A 22,871-nucleotide genomic window follows, 5' to 3' on the forward strand; every position below is an offset into this window, starting at 1 on the left:
ATGGATGGGCCCACACATTGAACAGTGAGGATAAAATACAATTTTCAGTGAGCACCAGCCATCCTGTGCACTGAATAAGGCAAGGACTCCTATAGAAAAATAGTATGTGCGCATGTAGTTAAAGATTGTATCATAATAAATATGGTCAAGCAGGCCAAATTCAGGTTGCACAACCTTAATTTAGGTACGTCCTAACTTTGGAGTGTTTGACTTTTCAACCTTAAAAATGTTCTTTTAACATCGTTCTTGTGTGTGTGTGTTTATATATATATATATATACACACTGAGAAAAGAATGGAAAACATGAAAGAGAAGAAAGCAGAAAAAATAGCAAGTTATAAAGAGACTCAAAGGAAGAAGTTACTTGAAAAAAAATCAAGTGAATGGTAAGCAAGGTAGATAGACTCAAGGTAAATATGAAATGGAAAAGAAAAGATTATTAGAATCTTCTTATTAACGCCATCCTCCATTAGGATCTCTCTCTCCACACCTTCAGCCGCCAGTAAAATGTAACTTGTATTTTTTGTGAAAGAAGGAAGGAAAAGAGAGGAGCAGCAACAGCAGCTCTAGATCCCAGATGATATAATAAGTGAAGAAAAGGAAGTATTGCTGACTTGGCTTCTGATCCTGGCAGAGTGGGTCTGTCTCACTGAGTTCAGCATCAGAGAGACGTAGCTGCAGTCCTGTGAAGAATGGAAAAGTTAATGTGGTTAGTGGCACTTGTGAATTCCTTCATCTTCTGCAATGGTGAGTAAATGCAAATGCTTTTCATATTCAGGGAAAGTTACTCTACAGGTGCAGACATGCCCGTGTGTGTTAGCTGATTGTTTGTATAGGTATGTTGTTGATGGAAGAATAAATATTAAAAATGCTGTGAAAACCAGAACCTTAGTTCTGCAGCTAATACACATTTACAGTCATTTTGCATCACATACAACTGGGAGATGTTTTTGAGAATGTAACAAACAGCCCAGCGTTAAGCAATTTGTCAGATGTAATGTGCCCAGAGTTAGAACAAAATAGATTGTTCAGGATACTGGGAGAGTATCTTCTCTAGCATTTTAGTTTCTGAAAAGTTCATTGTATGGTTGGAATATGTTCATTCTTTTGGAAGTAACAACTTTTCAGAATTGTGCTGGTGGGTATTGTAATTACAATGCTGGCTAGAGCTGCACCCCTGGCTTACCTCCAGACAGATTCTGATCTCCATAACTCTGTTACGCTAACTACACTCATAATTTGAGATCAGAATCTGAGCTGTCATTTTATACAGTGCTGCAGTTTCAAATGAAATGTGCTCACATTTTACCAGTAAATCTGCACTGCATTAGGAAGAACTTGGAAAACAAGATAAGGGGAAAATGTTGATACTGCTTTGAAAGGTGTGTGTGGAAGCCCTGAGTTACTCCCATGTTTTAGGAAAGAATGTGGGGGAAGGCACCTGTCCTGGTTTGTGATGCAAAAGTAGAAGGTTAGATGTATGTGAACTCCTATTTCAGTTGCTTACTTGGAGTTCTGTTTTAAACAGAGTTAAAAGGAACAGGAGACTTTCAGAAAAGAGGACCGGGGGGACGAAAAGTAAAAACTGGACTTTGAGGAAAATTCTGAAGTCATTTGCTAAAGAGCTTCAGCAGTTCTCTGACTATTTATGAGGCTGCAATTTGGACGGGCATCTGAGAAACTGGAAGAGTGAGCCTAGATTCACAGAACTTGCAAACCTGCCAATAGTTTCGATCCAGTGTTCTGGTTGGGATTCGTCTTATAAAGATGGCCATGAACCAAGAAGACCAGATGCAGATTTGGACCGCCCCAAAGAATTCTTGTCCCAGTTCACAGGTTTAATGTATGAGACCAGCGATTCAGGGAGCAATTTTATGCCACTAGGAAGGTGGGGGATTGGGAGAGGAGGAGGGGAGAGGGTCTAAAAGAGATTGTCCCACTCTTATGGAATGGTCCCGAAAATGAAAAGATTTGAAAATTTGTAGTATTCTAGAAGGTTAGCTAACCCATTCCTCTGACCAATGGAAGAATGTAGTATTCTAGAAGGTTAGCTAACCCATTCCTCTGACCAATTTGTAGTATTCTAGAAGGTTAGCTAACCCATTCCTCTGACCAATAGAAGAATGTTCTCTAAAATACATTCTCTGTGGTTTTGGCCAGTTTAGTTTTTAATCCCTCTAGCGATGGGAACCCCATCATTTTCCTTGGGAAGCTACAACCCAGTTAAACAGCTCTCACTGGTAGGAAATATTTCTTGTTCAGAAATGTTTCAGCATCAGTTTTCTTTTGCTCTGTTTATCCTCTTACAGCTAGTAGTTTCTCCTTTGGGATATAGTAATCATATCACTCTGAAAAATGCAGCAAGCTCTGGGCTGAAACACGGCAGCTGTTTAACAGCACAAAGCAACAGTGCACAATCCGGGAAATATGGAGTAAAGGTTTCTACGTTTCCAGTGAACTTTACCAGAAAGGGGGTAGGGTTGGGCTAAAGCACATAGGTTCCTTAAAATACAGCTAGGTAGGTAAGACAATGCAAGTTTTTTCATAAAAACGTGTTTCTTTACCAAGAGCAAAAGACCAGGTTACTGTTCTGTAAATCCCCAATATAGACTCAACTATTCTTGGAGCCTCCCAAATCTGACCCTGTTCAACTCATACAAGCTGAGGCAGTTACACTGCCAGTTACTACTGAGCATACTGCAGGGCTGTTCCATTCAGCACATATGTTACACTTCAGTGCTTCTGTTCCAACATGGTTATTTTCCTTCTGTCTTCCTTAAATCATATTTGTTTTTTGCTAGCCAACTCCCCTAAAAGGCCCAGCCCCCTTTGAGCCCAGCTGTGTCATTCTTCATTTCTATGATAACTTGGCCTTTCAAAACATTTGGAATATATTGTATATATTTCACTCTGCTCCAGATCACAGTATAAATAAAAGAACAACCCTCAAAGCTGACTCTTAAGCTAAGCTCTTCCCAGCTGGAAAAGGTTCCATTTAGAGCTACCGTGCTCACCACTTCCTGTTTTCAAGTTTTCTGTTTGCATCCAGCTAGTTCCTGCGGTTCGTTTGCTTCTTGTCATTTTTTTGGACAAAGTTTAGAGTATTTTCTTGTTGGTTTTTTGTTGTTGCATTGTGTTCTGTTTAGGAGACTTTTCATAAAATTTCTGAAAATCAGTGTCAGAGATCTGGCCTTTGTGTGACCAGATTTGTAATTTCCTCGCTCAATTCCAGGTCTCATTATTGCATTATTCAAAGCAAATCTTTTCTGAATCTGACACCAGGGCTTTCATTATGATTGAAGTAGACATAGTTCCCAAATAATTCATCCCAGTCTTTGCATCTGCCCAGGCACGTTATCTCTAATGTCGGCATGTCTGAGGTTTGTTATAACTGGTAGAGGACCCACGTCCTGCAGTCCAAACTCCGTGAATACTCCCCATCATGTCGGTTGGTCTGGGACATCTGTGACTTGTAGTATGAGAGGGGAATCCGCTCTCTGTGAGTTGTTCAATTTTGGCCTCTCTGGGGAGACTGCCAGCAAGTGGGCAAAAGTGCTAATTGACATGGCAATGATGGGGATGTGGTCACCTATGATAAGGAGTTGGCAGAGACCCACCACCAATTTTCACATAATGCAGGCCAAAGAACTGTTTAGTACCAAGAGCTTGATAATGGCTCTCAGTAACATTGCCCTGGTCTAGATTACAACCAAGACTCTCCCTTTTAATCTTGCTTCTGCTCATTGTTCTAGTTTTTCCAATAATTCTCCAGAACTGATTCGTAGACATGGGTATTCACAGTCCTCTGCTGCATGTATTAAAATGCCAGATCCTGAGCTGTTGTAAATCAGTGTAGCTTCATTGATCTTAGTCGAGTCATTTGTCTCATAGGGCTACACAGATTTATACCAGCTGAGAATCTGGTGCATTGTGTCTATTTGGTACTTTGTTTGCACAACACAGATGGCTTCTATGCCTTTAATGCCTTAGACAGTGGACATTAGGATTTTAAAAAGCCAATGCTGAGAGAATACAAAATACATTCATAGATGTTGATAATTTCACAATATTCAAGGAAAACTACTGCAAGACTCTGGACAATATTTGAGAAATAAATGGAAATGCTCCAGTGGAAACTTTAAGAGTTGGGAAACTTTCCATCTCTGTTTTCCAAGTTCCAGATTGAATATTGAGACAACAGGGCAGGTTCTCATCTCAGGTATACTGGTGTAAATGCAGAGTAAACCTACTACAATCTGGATTTCCCTTGGTGTAACTAAATGCAGAATTTGGCCCTAAATATATTAAAGGCATTAGAGCAGTGGGGATGATTTTTTTCCCCCTCCTTCCTCCCATATATGATGGACAGGTGTGCATGAAAGGGTGGGAGAAGCAGTGGCTAGTCATGCTTGAAAGGAACGCGCATGGTAGAGTATTGGGGCACCAGATCCAATCAGAAAACGAAGGAACTCCTTGGAGCTGAAAGATCCAAAACAACCGTGTACTTAGAGGTAATATGAATATGTAACCACAATCCTGGGAAAAGGAGGTAATGGTGCTCCTTTCTGTGGACTTGTGGTCAGCACAGCTGGGATGTTATATTCAGATCTATTACATCTCCTTAGCAGAAAGGTATTGAAAATGGGAGAGAGTTCAGAGAAGAGCAACAAAAATAACCAGGGAGCTGGAAGGATTGTTCAGGCCCCTGGATACAGTCAATGGTATGACTGACAGTCCTGGATTCAGATGGTAATAACAAACAGCACATATAAAATGGTTGTCAGGAGTGACTGTCTGTGGCTTGGTGAGCTCAACCTGGTGGTGCATCCAGCATGGTTTGGTGTTGCTAATATTGTTTCCTCTTTTATTTCCATCCCTCATTTCCTGCTTTCTGCAGCCATCCTGGAACTGACTGGCACCCACGACACTGAAGGGACATGGAAAAGTTCCATCACTTTGCCATGTATCTACGGGCCTTCCCAGGACTTTGTGCAGCAAACAGTCATTTGGACCCTGGTCCGAGATCAAAGCCCTGCTACCGTCTTTCGAAGAGATAGCTCTGGCGATCACATCATGTTGTCACGGTACAGAGGTAGGGTCAGCGTCCCAAAATACAGTCCAGGGGATGTCTCTCTTGAAATTGAGAAGCTTGAAATAACAGACAGTGGACACTACACTTGCAAAGTCACCTGGAGAGCCCAGAACAACAGCTTGCTAACCAAGGAGAGAACCACTACAGTTAAGGTTGTTAAAGGTAAATCGAGTAATAAACCCTTGCACCTATGTAGCATTTGCCAGTCATAAAGCACTTGACTGAGCTGGCTGCAGATCTGGTGGGGATGGGATTATGCAGAAGGGCTTCCATGCCACACTGACTCCTCACATCCACAGGGTTGGGGCCAGCATTTCCAATGGATTCTCGAGTTCCATACTTCTTCCTCACTGCACTAGCAGCTATGGCGACCAGGTGCCCAGTTTTTTACCAGAACACCCGGTCAAAAAGGGATCCTGGCAGGCCACTGACTGTCCCCTGACCCCCTCCCAGGCCCCTGCCCCAGCCCCAGACCTGATTCCCCCTCCCGCTCTCCAACCCCCTAGATTCCAGCCTAGAGCACCCTCCTGCATCCCAAACCCCTCATCCCCTACCCCACCCCAGAGCCCACACCTCCAGCTGGAGCCCTCACACCCCCCCACAGCCCAACCTCCTACCCCAGCCCAGAGCCCCCTCCTGCACTCCAAACCCCCCAGCCTGGAGCCCCCTCCTGTACCCCAAATCTCTCATCTCCAGCCCCACATCAGAGGCTGCACCCTCAGCCGGAGACCAACTCCCCGCCCCCCGGTACCCCCAAACCCCTACCCCAGCCCGGAGCCCCCTCCCACACCCTGAACCATAGGCGCCAACTCCATGTGTGCTCCAGGGCTGGAGCAGCCATGGGGAAAAATTAGTGGGTGCTCTGCACCCACCGGCAGCCAAGCTCCCCTCTCCACTCTCTGACCCCACTTCACCTCCTCTCCTGAGTGTGCCGCATCTGCACTCCTCCACCTACCTCCCAGCACTTGCCAGTGCCAAACAGCTGTTTGGCAGCATAGCAAGCTCCAGGAGGGATGGGGGAGGAGCGGGAATGTGGCGCAGTCAGGGGAGGAGGTGGGGCTGGGGCAGGGATTTGAGGAAGGAGTCGGAATAGGAGCAGGGAAGGGGCAGAGTTGGGATGGGGACTTTGGGGAAGGGGTTGGAATGGGGGCGGACAGGAGCGGGAAGAGGCGGGGCAGGGGCGGAGTCAGGGCAGGGCTGGGGGTAGAGGGGGGTCGAGCACCCACCGGCGCGAGCAGAAGTCGATGCCTATGCCCTGAACCCCTCATTTCTGGCCACACCCCAGAACCTGCACCCTCAGCCCAGAGCCCATACCTCCTCCCACACCCCAACCCCCTGCCTCAGCCGGGAGCCCCCTACCTTACTCCGAACCCCTTGGCTCCACCCCCCAGCCTGGAGCCCCCTCCTGCACCCCAAATCCCTCATCCCTGGCCCCACACTGGAGCCGGCAACCCCAGCTGGAGCCCTCACCCCATCCCTCACCCCCCCCCCCCGAGGCAGCCCGGTGAGGAGTGAGGGTGGGAAGAGCGATCAACAGAAGGAAAGGGGATGGAGTGAGTGGAGGCAGGGCCTCAGGGAAGGGGAAGGCCATGGGCAGGGCCTCGGAAGTGGAGCAGAGGCAGGGCAAGGGTGTTCGGTTTTGTCTGAGTAGAAAGTTGGCAACCCTAACTGGCACTAGCCCCACCCTAATGTGGGGGAAACAAGCCAGAGGATGGAATTCATGCCTGTGATGGTGCAGACCCCAGCTATACTCTCTCCCCACTCCTGATCATCCCCAGCAAAACTCTGATGGGTGTAGCTGTTCAGTACTATGGAACATGAAGGTGTTAGTAGCATGCCAGGTGTACTGTGATGCTGGGGCAAGCCCTGAAGGCACTTCAATGGCTAGGCCTTTTAGGAACTTGCCCTGGTGGGTACCGGCAAGAAAGGGAAAGTTTGAAAATACTCTAGATACTAGGGCTTAACCAGTTCTAACTCAAAGTGAGGCTGTTCTTATGGTTGCAGGAGGTGGGGGAGGGGAATCAAATCGAGGGTTAGGACTCCTCAGGTCTACTGCCTGGGTTGTTCTCTCTAGTCCAGCCTTCTGGTCAAACCAAACAAAAGCTTGCAGGTTTCCAGGTCATGATCAGTTGGTGGTGTGTGTCTCATTGCGGCCCCTCGGCACCAGCTTTCTGCCCTGACTTGGTTGCTGCCCCATAAGTCCTGTCCTACACAGACCTGCTCTGGCTGCAATGTCCAGCAGTCACCCCTGTTCCACATGTGGTCTCTCGGTTTCTGTGCAGCCTGCTCTGTACATAGTTCCTTGGCATTTCCCTTGGCCTCAGGCTTCCCTGCTGCTACTGGCCATGCCATCACCCCTTCTGCAGAAGGACCAGATAACTTCCTTGGCCAGTTCTTTCAACAGAATTCCTGCCCCCTCCTCCTACCTGGCCTGTGGAAGATGAAGCGTGGTGGGGAGGTGGTTGATGGGAATGGGTAGTTCCCTGCTTAGCAGATTCATCACAACTCCTTCCATGGGCGGTGAGCAAATACGAAAGGGCAGAGAGATGGCTCAGCATCTACCAAAGAAAGCCTTCTGTGCTGGGGTATTCCTGGCAGCCATATTGCACTCGCATAGCTGGAGCAAAGCGGTCACCAGGCAGCCATGAACTAAGCAGGACGTGAGCAGGCAATGAATAACTTCAGTCTGGAGAAAGGCCTGAACTCTGCATCTGAACAGACATGAAATCCAGATCTGGCCTCATACTGTCCTCCAAATGTATAATAAACGCCCAGATCAAATACCCCCCCCCCCCCCGTATTGGGATAATTCAGACCTACATAGTTAAGAACTCTATAGCATTTGTCACTATATAATTCTGACAGGTTTCCATGCCCCTCTTTTGTTTTACGTTCTGCCCCAGTCTCATATTCGGACACGTACACTTTTGGCACAGTTGGCAATTTTGAAGAAAAAAAAAAAAGGTCATGGGGAACCTTAGGGTTGTTTGTGTGTGTGTGTTTACATGTTAAGGTTAGAAGAAAATAGGTATTTTAGACACTTTTAAAGAAACATTATTTTATAAACATTTTTAGGTAATTTACAAAATAACATGGATTATGGCAAAGTGATAAAGAAAGGAAAAGTGTCCAAAAAGAGAGAGTTTTAAAATCGCAAAAAAGAGAAAAGTCTCTTAAATATGTTGACAAAGAGTCCTGTGGCACCTTATAGACTAATAGACGTATTGGAGCATGAACTTTCATGGGTGAATACCCACTTCGTCATTCATCTGACTAGGGCCTGGTCCACACTAGGACTTTAATTCGAATTTAGCAGTGTTAATTCGAATTAACCGTGCAAACGTCCACACCATGAAGCTATTTAATTCGACATAGAGGGCTCTTTAGTTCGACTTCTGTACTCCTCCCTGACGAGGGGAGTAGCGCTAAATTTGACATGGCCATGTCGAATTAAGCTAGGTGTGGACGGAAATCGACCTTAGTAGCTCTGGGAGCTATCCCACAGTGCACCACTCTGTTGACGCTCTGGACAGCAGTCCGAGCTTGGATGTTCTGATCAGGCACACAGGAAAAGCCCTGGGAAAATTTGAATTCCTTTTCCTGCCTGGCCAGTTTGAATCTCATTTCCTGGTTGGACATCAGGGCGAGCTCAGCAGCACCGGCAACAATGCAGAGCTCTCCAGCAGAGGAGTCCATGCAATCTCAGAATAGAAAGAGGGCCCCAGCATGGACTGACCGGGAAGTCTTGGATCTGATCAGTGTGTGGGGCGAGGAGTCTGTGCTTTCGGAGCTGCGCTCCAAAAAACGGAATGCAAAGACCTACGAGAAGGTCTCCAAAGCCATGAGAGACAGAGGATACAGCTGGGATGCAACGCAGTGCTGCGTGAAAATCAAGGACCTGAGACAAGGCTACCACAAGACCAAAGCGGCAAACAGACGCTCCGGAGCCTGCCACCACTGCCCCACCAGTGACCGTGGACTCTGACAATGGGATAGTGTCGACGGCCAGTTCCTCGGCGATGTTCGCGGACGGGGAAGATGAGGAAGGGTTTGTGGAGGACGAGGCAGGTGACAGTGCTTACAACGCTGGTTTCCCTGACAGCCAGGATCTCTTCATCACCCTCACGGAGATCCCCAGAGCCAGTGGAGGGAGACCCTCTCTCTGTACCAGCGCTCACACAGCGAACGGGAGGAGAGGTGGCGTGAGGAAGACAAGCAGGCGACTCAAACGCTGCTTGGACTAATGAGGGAGCAAATGGACACGCTCAGGCGCCTTGTGGATGTTCTGCAGGACTGCAGGCAGGAGAACAGAGCCCCCCTGCAGTGTATCTGCAACCGCCCTCCCCCGCCACAAAGTCCCATACCCCCCTCACCCAAAATAACCAGAAGGAGGGGCGCCAGGGGCCGTGAAAACTGTCACTGCACCCCATCAGAGTGCTCAAGTACCCAAAAGCTCTCATACCCTAAATTTTGAGAAGTCCTTCTTTTCCTGACTCACCCAAGCCCCAATCCCAGTTTCATCCCCTAACTGTCTAGTTAATTATTAAAAATACTTTGCTGTTAATTACTGTTTCCATCATGTTTTTTTACGGAAGACTGTGTTTGAAGGGGGGGTGAGGAAGGGGGTTGGTAATTGCATAGGGCGGTCACCTTTACCAGGGTACAGACACGGGGGCAGGATCAGCAGCAGGTCACACACACAGTGCAGTCAGTAGGCACCCTGGTCGGTATGGGAGGTGGTTTCCAGGTTCTGTGTGGGTGGGGGGGTACGTGACTTTGTAGCAGGGGAGGGCGGTTACAGATCTTATGCAGCGGTCCTTGTCCCGGACCGCAGAGTCACGCAGCAGAGGAATCTGTATCCGTCCTCCTCCGCCAAGGTTACATAGCCCCCGCACACAGAGTCCCAAAAAGGAGGGATGGCAGGCTCCGTTGAAACAACCAGTCTGGCACTGCAGACCGCTTTAGGAGCAGGAGCCTGTCATTCCTCGAGTTTAGAGGCGGTCTTTACATCACTGCACACCCTACACAGCACAGTCTGCGTCCCAGTTTCAACCCTTTAACGCAAAGTCATTAATAAAGAAACCTTTGTTAAGTAACAATGGAACACGTATTTTATTTTTACATGTGTGTTGGAAGTGGGGGAAACAAGGTGAATGGGGTATGTAACTGCAGAGGATAGTCAACAGTAACTGGGTAAAGAAACAGGGACAGGTTCAGCTTCTCTGTAAAGAAACTGAACAGTCAGAGGTCACGCTGCTCGCTGCTCGCAGGTACTTGAAGAGTTCCTTGTCGCTGTCCAAGGCGCCTGTATAGGGCTTCATGAGCCAGGGCATTAGCGGGTAGGCTGGGTCCCCGAGGATCACTATAGGCATCTGCACATCCCCAACAGTTATTTTGTGGTCCGGGAAGAAACTACCTTCCTGCAGGTGTCTAAACAGACCACAGTTCCTGAAAACACGCGCGTCATGAACCTTGCCTGGCCACCCAACGTTGATGTTGGTAAAACGTCCCCTATGGTCCACCAGTGCTTGCAGCACCATTGAAAAGTAGCCTGATTTCTCAGCAGCTGACTGTGGAAGAGGTGGATGATAAGGTGCGAGGAGGTGAAAACGGCCATAACTGCAGCGGGCTCCATGCTCGCAGTGCTGTGGCGTCCGCGCTGTCACTGACCAGAAAAGTGCATGAACAGATTGCCCGCAGGCGCTTTCAGGGAGGGAGGGCGTGATTGACGGTTCAATGATGACAGTTACCCAAAACCACCCTCGACACATTTTTTCCCCCAGCAGGCATTGGGGGCTCTACCCAGCATTCCAATGGGCAGCGGGGACTGCGGGAACTGTGGGATAGCTTCCCACAGTGCACCGCTTCCAAAGTCGACGCTTGCCCCGTTAGTGTGGACTCACAAAGTCGAATTAGTGTCCTTAGTGTGGATACACAAATTCGACTTCGTAAGGTCGATTCCACAAATTCGACTTAAGTTGATTCGAACTACTCTTGTAGTGTAGACATACCCTAAGTGGGTATTCACCCACGAAAGCTTATGCTCCAATACGTCTGTTAGTCTATAAGGTGCCACAGGATTCTTTGCTGCTTTTACAGATCCAGACTAACATGACTCCCCCTCTGATACTTAAATATGTTGAAATCTTTTCAGAGAAAAAATATTTTATGCAATTTTAGAAATAAAGGTATTAAATATTAGTTTTTAGGAAAAAATATTGTTTATGCATTTAAGTTACTTTGGAAAAAAGTGTGAAAAATAATTGTATGTCTTTTGAAATAAAGAATAGAGCATGTATATTAGAGAAGATAAACAAAACACAAAGTGAGAGAGATCAACCAAAAAAAGCAAAAGTCTCTTAGCCTGTAAACATCTTCAGGTCTGTGAAATTAACTCAGAATGTCACAACTAAACACAAGGTGGAATAGATTGTGTAGCATGAGTAGTTAACACGTATTTCAAGGAACCAGATCTGTGTAGCTCAAAAGCTTGTCTCAGTAACAGAAGTGGATCCATTAAAAGATATTACCTCACCCACCTTGTCCCCCAGAATTGTTGGCATTTGTCTAGAGGTAGCTGCAGGAGTTGGATGGTTTTCTCTTCTCTCTGCCATGTGCTCAGTGACAGAGGCCTTCTTGATGCTTTACATCAGAGGTGGGCAAACTACGGCCCGGGGGCCACATCTAGCCCTTCATACATTTTAATCTGGCCCTCAAGCTCCTGACAGGGAGCGGGGTCCAGGGCTTGCCCTGCTCTGCACGTGCTGTGGCTCCACATGGCTCCTGGAAGCCGCAGCATGTGCCCCCCTGGCTCCTATGCATAGGGGCAGCCAGGGGGCTCCACACGCTGCCCCTCCCCCAAGTGCCGCCCCCACAGCTCCCATTGGCCGGGAACCATGAGTATTTGTGACCCGCCAAACGATTTCCATACCCAAATGTGGCCCTCGGGCCAAAAAGTTTGCCCACCCATGCTTTACATCTTTCTCTCTCCCTTTATTTTTCCTTTTTCTGTAACAGGCTAAGATGCTTTTGCTTTTCTTAGCTGTTCTCTCTCACTTTGTGTCTTGTTTATTTTCTCTAAAAATGCATGTTCTGTTCTTTATTTCAAAAGGCACGGAGTTATTTTTCAGACTTTATGGCAAAATAATATGAGTATATAAACAATATTTTCTTTTAAAATTAATATAATACCTTTCTTTCAAAAAATGCGTAATTATTTCCTCTAAAAAGACCTGTTAACATATCTCTTTTTTGCAGTTTTAAAACTCTCTCTTTTCTAACATTTTTCCTTTCTTTATCACTTGGTGATAATCCCCTTAAAAATGCCTATAAAATTATTTTTCTCTAAGAATGTGTAAATAAACCCTATTTTCTTCTAACCTTAACATGTTAAAACACACACACACACTAATGTTCCCCATAAAAAATTTTTTTTTCAAAATGGCTGACTGCTCCAAAAACATACTGGTCCAAATGTGAGATTGGAGGTAGGACATAAAACAGAAAAGGGGGCATGGAACCCTGTCAAAATTGTGTGGTGATGAATGCTATGGAGTTCTTAACTACTGACCCAAATCCCTTTCACTCTGTCTTTCAGTTTCAGTGACTAAACCCATCATCAGAGCAGGCAATCTGGGATTCACTGTACCAAAAGGGGCTAGGACAAGCCTGACCTGCTCTGCCAATGGGTCCCCACCCATCACCTACCGATGGTTCAAGGGAGAGCCAGGAGGAAACACAGTGCTTGTGAGCAATCACGCCGTACTCATGTTTGATTCGCTGCAAACGTCTGACACGGGGAAATATTACTGTGAAGCGGAAAACAGAGCAAGCTCACAAGTCATGCAGCAGAGTGATGCAGTGCAGCTGACTGTGAGGGGTAAGTGCCCCAAACTAGTGCTTGGTGGTCTCTGAGATGCTCCCAGCTGCAGGATGATAATGAGGCAAATGGCTTAGAGGGTTTTAAAAAGGATGAGACATTTATAGTGACACTTGCTAGGTTAAAACAACAATGGCTGTCAATCCGCATGCTTTAGGATCACTCAGCTCACTGGCTGAGGTCAGAGAAATGTCATGCATCCTCCAGTGATATAGAATTGCACAATAAAGTGCATTATGGGAGGCTTCCAACTTCCCCCTGAAGATTTTGTATTTATCCAATTTGTAAATTGAAGGAGTAGCAGAATCTGATGTGTGGTCATTTCTCTCACAGACCTCACAAAACCAGCAACCACAGTACCCAGCTCTGAGAACAAGGCGAACACCACGGCCAAGCCTGCCTCAGAAAGAGGTGAGGCCTGCTTGGAAGCAGCTTGGAGACTGGACATGAAGTGATATTTTCATTGTGGTTGTATGTGAATAATATAGAGGATGAACTGACTCTGTGACATGTCCACTCATTTGCAGCCAGTTTTTAGCAGATGGTCTGTAGGCTGCTGAGGCATGTGGCTTGCTGGAAATGACCTCTGCTGCCCTAGGTAACTTCCAGCCCCTCTCTCCCTTGCTCCTTGGGAGACATGGTCTCATGCTGCTGGACTACTTGGTTATAGTCTCCATGGGATGGCGGCCATTCTAACACTTGGGGACATGTCCAGGGGAGCTATGGATTTCCTTAGCTCCATTTGGTACAGCAGAAGTTAATCAGAGGCGTTAATCATGCCCCTGTCACCCCAGTGGTTTTGTGGGGCTCAAAGGTATCACAGCAGGGCCTTTCATTTTCTATTCAGAAGGGATGGTCACCCTGGCAGGTACATGGGCAGCACTGGCTCTAAAGGGTTTGTTTCACTGGCTTATTAGGCTAAACAGGGAAATGCCCTCCAGTCCTGCAGCTGCTTCATAGGCCAGAATCAAATTTCTTTCCAATGCTGAATGACTCGTAAACCATTATGATCACCTGAACCTTGCTCGATTTGCAGATCTGATCACCACAGCATTGGCAACTGGGAGTGACGTGCGAGTTCCAGAAACGCATGAAGTGACAGCGGGTAGGGGGAGACCTTTCAAGCAGTGGCCAGGGAGGTCAAAGAGTCAAGCTGGAGTTCCTATGCTGACACCTGGCAGTAGATTTTGTCACAGGGTGTAGCGGGGTGATCACCCCGATCTGGCTTTGGAAGGGTGAAAGCAGCCCTGGAGAGGGCTGCAGCAGGGTAAGAGAGTGAGAACAGCTGTGAGAAGCTGAATGAGTCGCTGACCACAGCTGTGGCTGGCTTAATGAGGGCCCAGCTGACCCTTATAAGAGAGTTCTGGGCCAGAAGCCAAGAGACAGTCTCTCTCTAGCTGTTGAGAGGGATGGGCCTGGCTGCTGGGAACTGAGCAGGGTACCTAAAGTGGAGCAGGGCTGGGGAAAGGCCAGAGGAGCTGGGGAGCTCCAGCCTGGAAACCCCCCAGGCTGCAGGCCTTGTTAAAGGCCAAGAAGCGTCCTAGGGTTGCAGAGGGGCAGCCCAAGGCTAGGCAGAGGCAGCAGGTCCAAATCCTTCTTGGTGTCCCTAGCCTCTGTTTGTCAGAGGGTGGAGATGGATGGCAGGAGAGAGATCACTTGATCATTGCCTGTTAGGTTCACTCCCTCTGGGACACCTCACATTGGCCACTGTCAGTAGACAGGATACTGAGCTGGATGGACCTTTGGTCTGACCCAGTATGGCCGTTCTTGTGTTCACCTCCTTCCCAGCTTCCGGTCCTTGTGGGTTTGTCCGAATCCTGATGTTTGCTTTGAGTTTCAGGATTCAAATGTACTGAAAATCTCAAAGTTAAAGTCAGCTGTAACTGTCATGATTTACCTAGTTTTTCAGTGAAACAGTAGACATTGTGATTTTTTTAGACAAATCCCAGTGTGTCTCAAAATGTCTGTGAACCATGGTGACTCTTTGGATGAAATGAGCTGAAACTAGAGTTTTAATGAGGCCCCAAACCAGATGAGTTTCATGTGGCTTGATGTTTGGATGTGAAGGTTTTGCACAGTTCTGCTCCGCACAGCTCGTACTTTCTCAGTCAGCTGGGGCTTCCTTTCATCTCTGAATGGAGATGCTGACCATGAACCACAATGGACCCCAATATCGCAGCAAGAGGCCAGTGCAGGAACTCCAGCTGTGAGACAATAGATTTGACTGAACCACTACCTTTGCTCTGAGCCCCTTTGTCCCAGCTGGCTGACTCAGTATGAGGAAGGAACACAAAGAAAAACCACATAATAACCTAGGCCTCAGTCAGTACATTCAGCTCCCAAGGGAAAGGTCCATCATCGTGGTTTGTCTGTTTTTATTCATTACGAAGCAGAACTGCTTCCTTGCTTGAAACCTCAGCTTATGCTGTTTTGATCTAGGCCACCGGAGGACTGGCCTGCCCTTCTATCTCATCATCCTGATCGTTGTGCTCTGTGTGGCTGTGGTTTTTGTTGTCGTCGCTGTCATCTTGTGCAGGAGAAAGACCAAGGAGGGTGAGTGGGGTGTGCTGGGGAAGCTCAGGACTGCTCTGGGCGATCAGGCTGACTCTACTGCTGAGGATTTCCGGGGGAGGGGGCCAATATTCTGCCAACAGATAGCAGAGGCAGTTTTGAGATCTGCTTTAAAAACCTTAAGATGTTTGCTCAAAGTGTTTGACAGAAATGTGGTCTGAGGTCATGGGAGTGATCTGTGCGCAGGTGGAGGATGGGATGGGGAGTGTTCTCTTGGATACATGTGATTTTTCCCCGCCGAAGATTAGGTGTAACTCACTCCAGATAAATGGGGGTCTTCCCAGCAGGCCAGTAGTCACATTGCACTCCCACAGGCTACTCACTAGTTTACATACATGAAAATTCAGTAAGAAGAAACAATATTCTAAGCAGCTTTCCTCCATCCAGCATATAGACTAGAAGGAATGAGCTGGTCCCAGATTAGAATACTGATGCAATACAACGAAAGGAAAATGAGTCACTTCTCGTATATGAACACAAGGGGGCAGGCATGTTCTATCAAGGAAGGGAATGGACAGGGTAATCATAATCACAGTGCCTGCCTTCCTAGATTTCCTCTGAGCACTGAACTGAGGGTACTCTGCCTATCCATTGCAGGACTGTGAATGCACATCTTGCAAGTGTGTGCTCCAGAGATGGTTGCTAGGAAATCAGCATGGTTCCATTCTCTAAAAGCAGCCTCCAGTTGACACCAATACTCAGCACATCTCCTACTGACTATAGAACTTGAGTAGGTGACTCGTAGCTGAGACCAGCTCAGCCTGGATCCTACTGGTGAATCAGGGGGTAACCATTTCTTCTTGCCTCACTTGGTGGAGCCATTGCCTGCATACAAGAGACCAAGAGAGGTCATGTGCCGGACACAGAGAATCTGGGCCCCAGATAACCAGTCACCAGAGGCTAAATCCACTTTAGTGTCTGCTCCTTAGCTGGACAGGCACGATACATTCAGTCCCAATAGTAAGAGCTTTCTAGTGTTCATTTCAGAAATGGGAATTTCAAAGCCAGATAGTTATGAATATATAATTGCTGTACAGAAATATCAGCCAAGGAAGAGCAGCAAAATGTAGTGGACTGAACACAAGGCTGGGAGGTGAGAACTCCTGGTTTCTAATCCCAGCTCAGCTGTGATTTTCAGCTGGTCATTAACCACTCCATGCCTCCATTTTCCCATCTGTAAAATGGTAACAAAAAACTTACTTAGCAGGGTGCTTGAGTGGATTTATTAATGTCTGTATAGTACTATAAAAACTTTATACAGTGCTATGTAAATGCCATTTATCATTATGAAACCTATCAATGAGCACATTTTTTAAATAAAACTGATTTTCTCTGTGGGGTAATAAAATGCAACATTTTCACATTTGTGTTTTTGTTCTTTTTTTTTCAGATAATCCATATGAAGTAACATAGTGAGTAAGATTCATCACCTGTCGTGCTGAGGGAACTTCTGGGATTGTAATATTGATTTCTGTGGCAGGAAAACTATTTGCCAAGTGAAGAATGAATGTCTTCTTTGGTTATACAGGAGGAGAGGTTTGAATAGCTTAATGGTGTATGTGATTGACAGCATGAAAGTTTAGTTATTCACACAGGGGACAGCGATAGAAATGTTCTTGAATGATATCTTAGAACCACACCAAAATTAGAGTTGGAAAAGATCTATTGGATTCTCTGTTCCTTCACCAAAGAGACCAGTGCATGATTTTCCAGTGAATTCCCAGTGTTTTGTCCAGAATCTAAAGAACAGGAATTTCTAGCTCTTCCCTTGGGATAGTGTCCCAGTTGAATGGGTCTCCCAGTTGAGAACCATTTCCTGATGTTCATCCAAACTGTCCTTTGCTGAACCTCCTTCCGTTACTCCCTGGTATTTCTTCCTGGACCATCCTAATCATAAATGTGCATCCCTGTGTCCTACTCTTCCATTTACTAACACACAAGACAAGCTGCCAATTTAAAGGCCCCGACAATAAAAACGACACGTACTGTGGGAGCTACTTATCCAGATGCCAGTGAAAGTGATCATAAGAGTGTGTGTTGCAGTGTGATATTCTGCCAATGAAATATGTCCAGGTGCTATTCTATCAGTGACGTTTGTACAGCAGTATGTTAAAATAAGGTCTAACTCTGACCAGTATTGTGCACTGCATGCTGGGACTGCTCTTCGTTGGTTGCACCTTCACTGTAAAGATGTGGCCAGCCACAGACCACCTTGGAGAACTTTATCAGCTGCACTTGGTCCATGGGTTGCAATTTGTCCACTATTTGTTCTATCGTTTATTCTCCAACAGCCAAATTCCCCACGGGTGTAGCCCCATTGAGGTCAGTATGGTAATGTCAGCCAATGTTGGAGCCAAATTCTCTGCTGATTGTTCTTGGTTGCCTCTTTTTTGTATGTGACTCTCTCATCATTGTTGCATGTCTCTTTAAACCAACTTGCACAGCCTCCCATAATGTCCCTGGATTAGTATCAGGAGTCTTGTTATTCCACAGCTAATATTCCTCTGTCATTCAAAAGCAGAGGACCAGAGCCTGATCTCAAATACCCTACTGCAAATCCAGAGTCACTCCACTGAAGTTATGGAATGACTCTGGATTTACCCTGCTCTGGTTTAAATGAGATCAGAATCTGAAAATGTCGAGTCTCCCCTGTCTCCTTCCTCCCATTAATGTTGGACTTTTGTTTCAGTCAAAACACGAGGAATGACGCGAGAAGACAGACTTGTTCAGGAGTCAATGGCAAGTGCAAGTATGAGGAGGGAAAACCCACAGTCAAAAACAACTTCATGACACAGCCTGTGAAAGAGAATGAATATGAGACAATAAGCATAAAGGAAAACAATGAATGCAAGAGCCTTGTGAACGCAATGGAATCTGAATATGAAGTGAGGGATATTCAGTAGGAACCAGCATTTTCATGCAAGCAGGAGTGCAGAAGATAGAGTTGGAGAGCTTGAATGGTGACCCTTCACCAAGGGAAACCTTCCTTCCTGTCTGTCTTCTCCTCTGATAAATATTCTAAACTCCTTCCTTTATTTGTTCAAGGGGAACTGTGTCACCTTCTGCTTCTTCAGCAAATTGAGCTCTGGCCTTTGTTGCAGAAACCCTCAGCAAAGCGGTTATCTATCTGATTTATGCAGTGATTAATTTGTGAGCATCCTGGGGGATGGGGGTCAGGGCTAAAGGGGCTCCACAAAAGTCTTGAAGCTGCAGGTCAAGGTAAATAGTGGATTGTAACATACCCAACAAATGATAATTAAAACAATAAAAAGATCTATAATGATAGAAAGTTACTGAATGCTTAGGGCCAGGGAACTTTATTAAAAGGCAGAAAGTTCTCTGGCTTCCTCCACTACAATTAAACCACTGATTTTACATCTTATTTGCACTCAGGTCTTCTCCCCAAGATGTGGGGTGGGGTGGTAAAGGGACCATAAGGGTTTGGTTGATGTCCGGGGTGTGTCAGATTGGAGGAAGGCATCTTTCTTTCCTGCCTCTCTTCTGGAAAATCAGAGTTGATGTTGGGGAAAACACTACAGCTTGACTTTAGGGTGGGGGGAATAGGAACACAATATAATAGGAATGTTGCAGAACTTTGTCATCCTGAGTCAGAGCTTAGAGGGGAAAGAAAGGGATGGTCTAGTGATATGAGCAATGGTTTGGGAACCAGAATCTCCTGCGTTTTAATATAGACTCTGACATCGGCTCACTGTGTGGCCTTTGGCATGTGTCTCAATCTGTCTGCTTCACTTATTTATCTGTGTAATGGAGATATTAATACTGACCTATCTCACAGGGATGTTGTGAGGCTTTCATGTTTGTAAAGTGCCTTGAACATAGCAAGTGCTTGATAAGTGCTGAGTATTTTAATATTCTCCCATGGTAATTGCAAAGGGGTCTCAAGGAGTCTATTGAATCTTGACTCTGACCACTTTGGTCTTTCATCATCCAATGCATGCTCATTCTGTTTCCTGCAATTTGTTCCCCTTGCTCTCTTGTCTGATGTAACTCTGCAGAGTGATTTGGGGTACAGCGTGCCCTACTCAAAATAAAGTTAGATGGTGTTTTCACAGTCACTTGTACAGTCTCTTCACACAAGTTTTCACAGACATGCAGCTTGCCTGCCATTGTAGTGACAGCACAAGAGCATGTGAGAGTTTGGGTCCTAAAGGTTAGCTCACAGCTGCTTACTCTAATGACACAAACAAGGTTTTGCTATTTTGTGCTGCTGTCAGACCTGCTGAGCCAGGGTCAGATCTGCTCTTAATTATACCATTGCAACTCCACTGAGAATGCATTGCAGCTGTGCACACAGGAATGGTCCTGTTGCCGGCTCAAAGAGCCCGAGGCGGAGCAACAGCAGGGTTCGTTGCCCGGTGTGCGTCGCACTAATTATCACACCAGGGTGGAGAAGCAAAACCAGGTTTATTTGAGCCCAAAAAGGTGCCAGGGAGAAAAGCATTCTCAAATCCTGCACACAGATACAAAACAGCTCTCTCTCTTTTTATACATGATTTCAACTAAGCATTCCCATTACTCCTCACACTCCTCCTCTCCCCCCACCTTTCATTCCCATGCAGCAAATACACTTTGCAATAGCAATCACATGAAGCAGTTAAGTCATACTTGGCAAAAAAACCACCTTAGCTCGTTAGCAACTCTTCTGTGATCAGTTATCTGTACTTTCCCACCGTGGGGGCTACGTTCTCATGCATATAACTTTAATTACAGCACCTGCTTTCCGCCTATCTTATTTAGTATTGGCTACATCTAGTATTAAGCAACCTTGCCACTGCCAGTAATTAGCACATAACACAAAAGGTTACAAAAGTTTAGCAAGGCTAACAAAAGCACTTTACATAAACGTACTTTGGGTCACATAGGCCCAAAGCCATCCTCCCGAGTTACCTAGATTTATGCCTAGTGACACCAACAACTCCCCCCTTTGAGAATACTCAACAAATTTTTGGCTGAGTCTTCTCAAACTTTAAAGACAAAAAAACAATGAAGCTTTGCAGAAATATGTACAACTGCTCTTTTGAGCTTAGTCACCCCAACCCAAGAATGAACGCATGGACAAAAGAGTGGAATGTTCATTTAACAACTAAGGGATTGGGACACTGACTATAAATCAGGTAGGTATACCAAGTGGTTTAATTTTCCAGATGTCTCGGTGAATAATTCAGTCCCATATGCATGCTCCCCATGGACCCAGCAGGATTCGGTATGTGGGAGCCCACACCCACCCTAACCGGTCCATATGCTTGGAAGGAGCACTGTGAATGTCCACACTTCTATCCAGAAAGTGTCCAAGTATGTCTCCATGACCACAGATCAGATGGTACTCCTGATGCATCTGTAAGGGCAGTGGGCCAAGTCTGGTCTAGATCCCACTGCAATACCTTCCCAGCCTCAGTGATATTCAATACCATCTCTGTCAGTAACGTCTGGGTCACAGAACTAAGGGCTGAAATGACATGTAACTACCAACTCCAGCCTGTACTTAAGACAGCTGAGCTTCAAGAGTAAGTCTAGTGGCCTTTTCTAGTTGGCCCAATTTTTCATCATTTTCTTGGCTTTTAGGTCCCTCTTTGTTCCAGAGGAAATAGCCCAGGCTCTCTGTTATACTAATGTAAGGGCAGCCCCTTGTGAGCAATCTGGGTATGTAAAAGTGATCTGAAAACTGGATAAGGACAATGTTATTCAAAATGCAATGAGGGAGGGCAATACATGCTGAAGGATTTATCCAAAACACAGGGCGCAGCCTGTAGAATAAACCCCAAAATCCAATGAATACCACAGTTCCAAATATAAGTCCCACAAATTTCGTCCTGCCAGTGTGTAATTCTTTGTTTCTTCACCAGGGTCAGTTCTTAATGTCCTTTCTGGTCAGGAATTCCTGGACTTTGGCAATGTCAGTGGAGTGAGTGTTTCTTCGTCTTTCCCAAAACAGATGTAGTTTAGCATTCTACAGGGGAGAGATTATCAGTACATCACCCTGTAATGGTTTTGCTTTTTTTAGAAAAATTCAAAGGCACAATAGATTTGTCCGTGGACAAGGGAGAGGTTCAACCAGCACGTCACCTTGTCCTTTTGCCCTGCTGTTCAGAAGCACAATAGAACTAGAAAAAAAAGAATAGGCTTATCATCAGTAGGAGAATTCTTCTGAGGTGGAGGGGTCTTTTTGCAGTGAGAATCCTGGGTCCAAGCAGTCAGTCTTTGGCACTTCACAGCGGTGTTGGTAGTCAGCAGGACTCAATACGGGCCTTTCCAGCATGGAGCCAAGGCAGTCTTTCGTTGATGGATCTTTATGTAGACCCAGTCTCCTGGTTCCAAGGAGGGGCAGGCTGCTAGGATCTTTGGGTTGTTTCTTCTTTACCTGTGTGAAAAGAAACCTAACACATTGCATTAGTGTCTTTGCAGATTTTACAAATTTTATAGCTGCATGGGCAAATTTAAGTCCCCCCCTTGTTCCTTTTTTTGGGGGTTAGCCAAGTCTTAGCTGTGAGGAGTGTCCTTGAACAAAGTCAGTGTCTCAGCTTTAAACTGAGCATGTTATCTAGTTTTTTTTTTCAGTCAACTTGTTTTTTTTTTCGCTTCCCTTCTCAGCTTTTTTTTTTTTTAACCTACAAAAAAACTTTCACGTTTTACGTATACACCTGGTGTTAACAATGAACACATACACATTGCTGTTATACAGTACATTAGTCTTATCTAATATATGCCACATATACCATTTCACTAAAATAATGTTATTACAGAGCTTGAGAACAACAAACCAAGACAAGCACACCCACTTCGATGAGTTCATTTAATACAAACTGTAGTCCAATAGCTTCCCACCATCCCCCGCCCTCTGGCTAGAAGTCTGAGGTAGCCAGAAGGATCCCATGTACAATATGGGGAGTGGGTTAACTTTCCATGTCCTTGCTTTTAAAGACTGTTAGTATGCAAATTTTAATAACCACTCTAAATTAAAAGATTTGGCCAATAAAGTTTCTTTCTCTTAAGGAAATTTACTAGACTTTAGTATATCACATTTTTCTGATATATCCAAACACTTTGTATTCTAAGTAAAACAAAACAAGTATCTGCATTTCAATTTAACACTGCCACTTGGTTTTAAATTAGACCATCCCATAAAAATATTAAACACAACAATTCTGGCCACTTGAGACAAACACCACAAGACAGAACATAGAACACAAAACATAATTGTTACTCTGTCAGTAAATGCATGGTATGTTGAATGCTGTTCAGCTGGCATTAGTTTTCTTTGATTATCTGAAAGACAAAACAAAAGTCTGCCCCTTCTGGGCAGTCAATTAT

At 45.7% G+C, this 22,871-nt stretch overlaps 1 protein-coding gene across 12 annotated transcripts in view; it reads left to right on the forward strand.

The window, feature by feature from the left end:
- Positions 1–19,614, forward strand: part of VSIG4 (V-set and immunoglobulin domain containing 4) — a 59,725-nt gene extending 40,111 nt beyond the window's left edge. For 3 of the 12 annotated variants that reach the window (XM_039488020.1, XM_039488022.1, XM_039488019.1), the window contains exons 2-9: positions 536–747; positions 4,898–5,254; positions 12,690–12,971; positions 13,305–13,382; positions 14,008–14,076; positions 15,411–15,524; positions 16,933–16,954; positions 18,232–19,614. In XM_039488020.1, coding sequence (XP_039343954.1) covers positions 693–747; positions 4,898–5,254; positions 12,690–12,971; positions 13,305–13,382; positions 14,008–14,076; positions 15,411–15,524; positions 16,933–16,954; positions 18,232–18,445 — 1,191 coding nt within the window. In that variant the 5' untranslated portion in view covers positions 536–692 and the 3' untranslated portion in view covers positions 18,446–19,614. Of the gene's footprint in view, positions 1–532; positions 748–1,554; positions 1,844–2,103; positions 2,241–4,897; positions 5,255–12,689; positions 12,972–13,304; positions 13,383–14,007; positions 14,077–15,410; positions 15,525–16,932; positions 16,955–18,231 lie in introns of those variants that run through there. The other 9 variants (XM_039488029.1, XM_039488026.1, XM_039488027.1 and 6 more) reach the window with 6 other exon arrangements.
- The last annotated feature ends 3,257 nt before the right edge of the window (positions 19,615–22,871 follow it).

Source organism: Mauremys reevesii, linkage group 9, assembly GCF_016161935.1.
Source record: "Mauremys reevesii isolate NIE-2019 linkage group 9, ASM1616193v1, whole genome shotgun sequence".
Lineage (NCBI taxonomy): Eukaryota > Metazoa > Chordata > Testudines > Geoemydidae > Mauremys > Mauremys reevesii.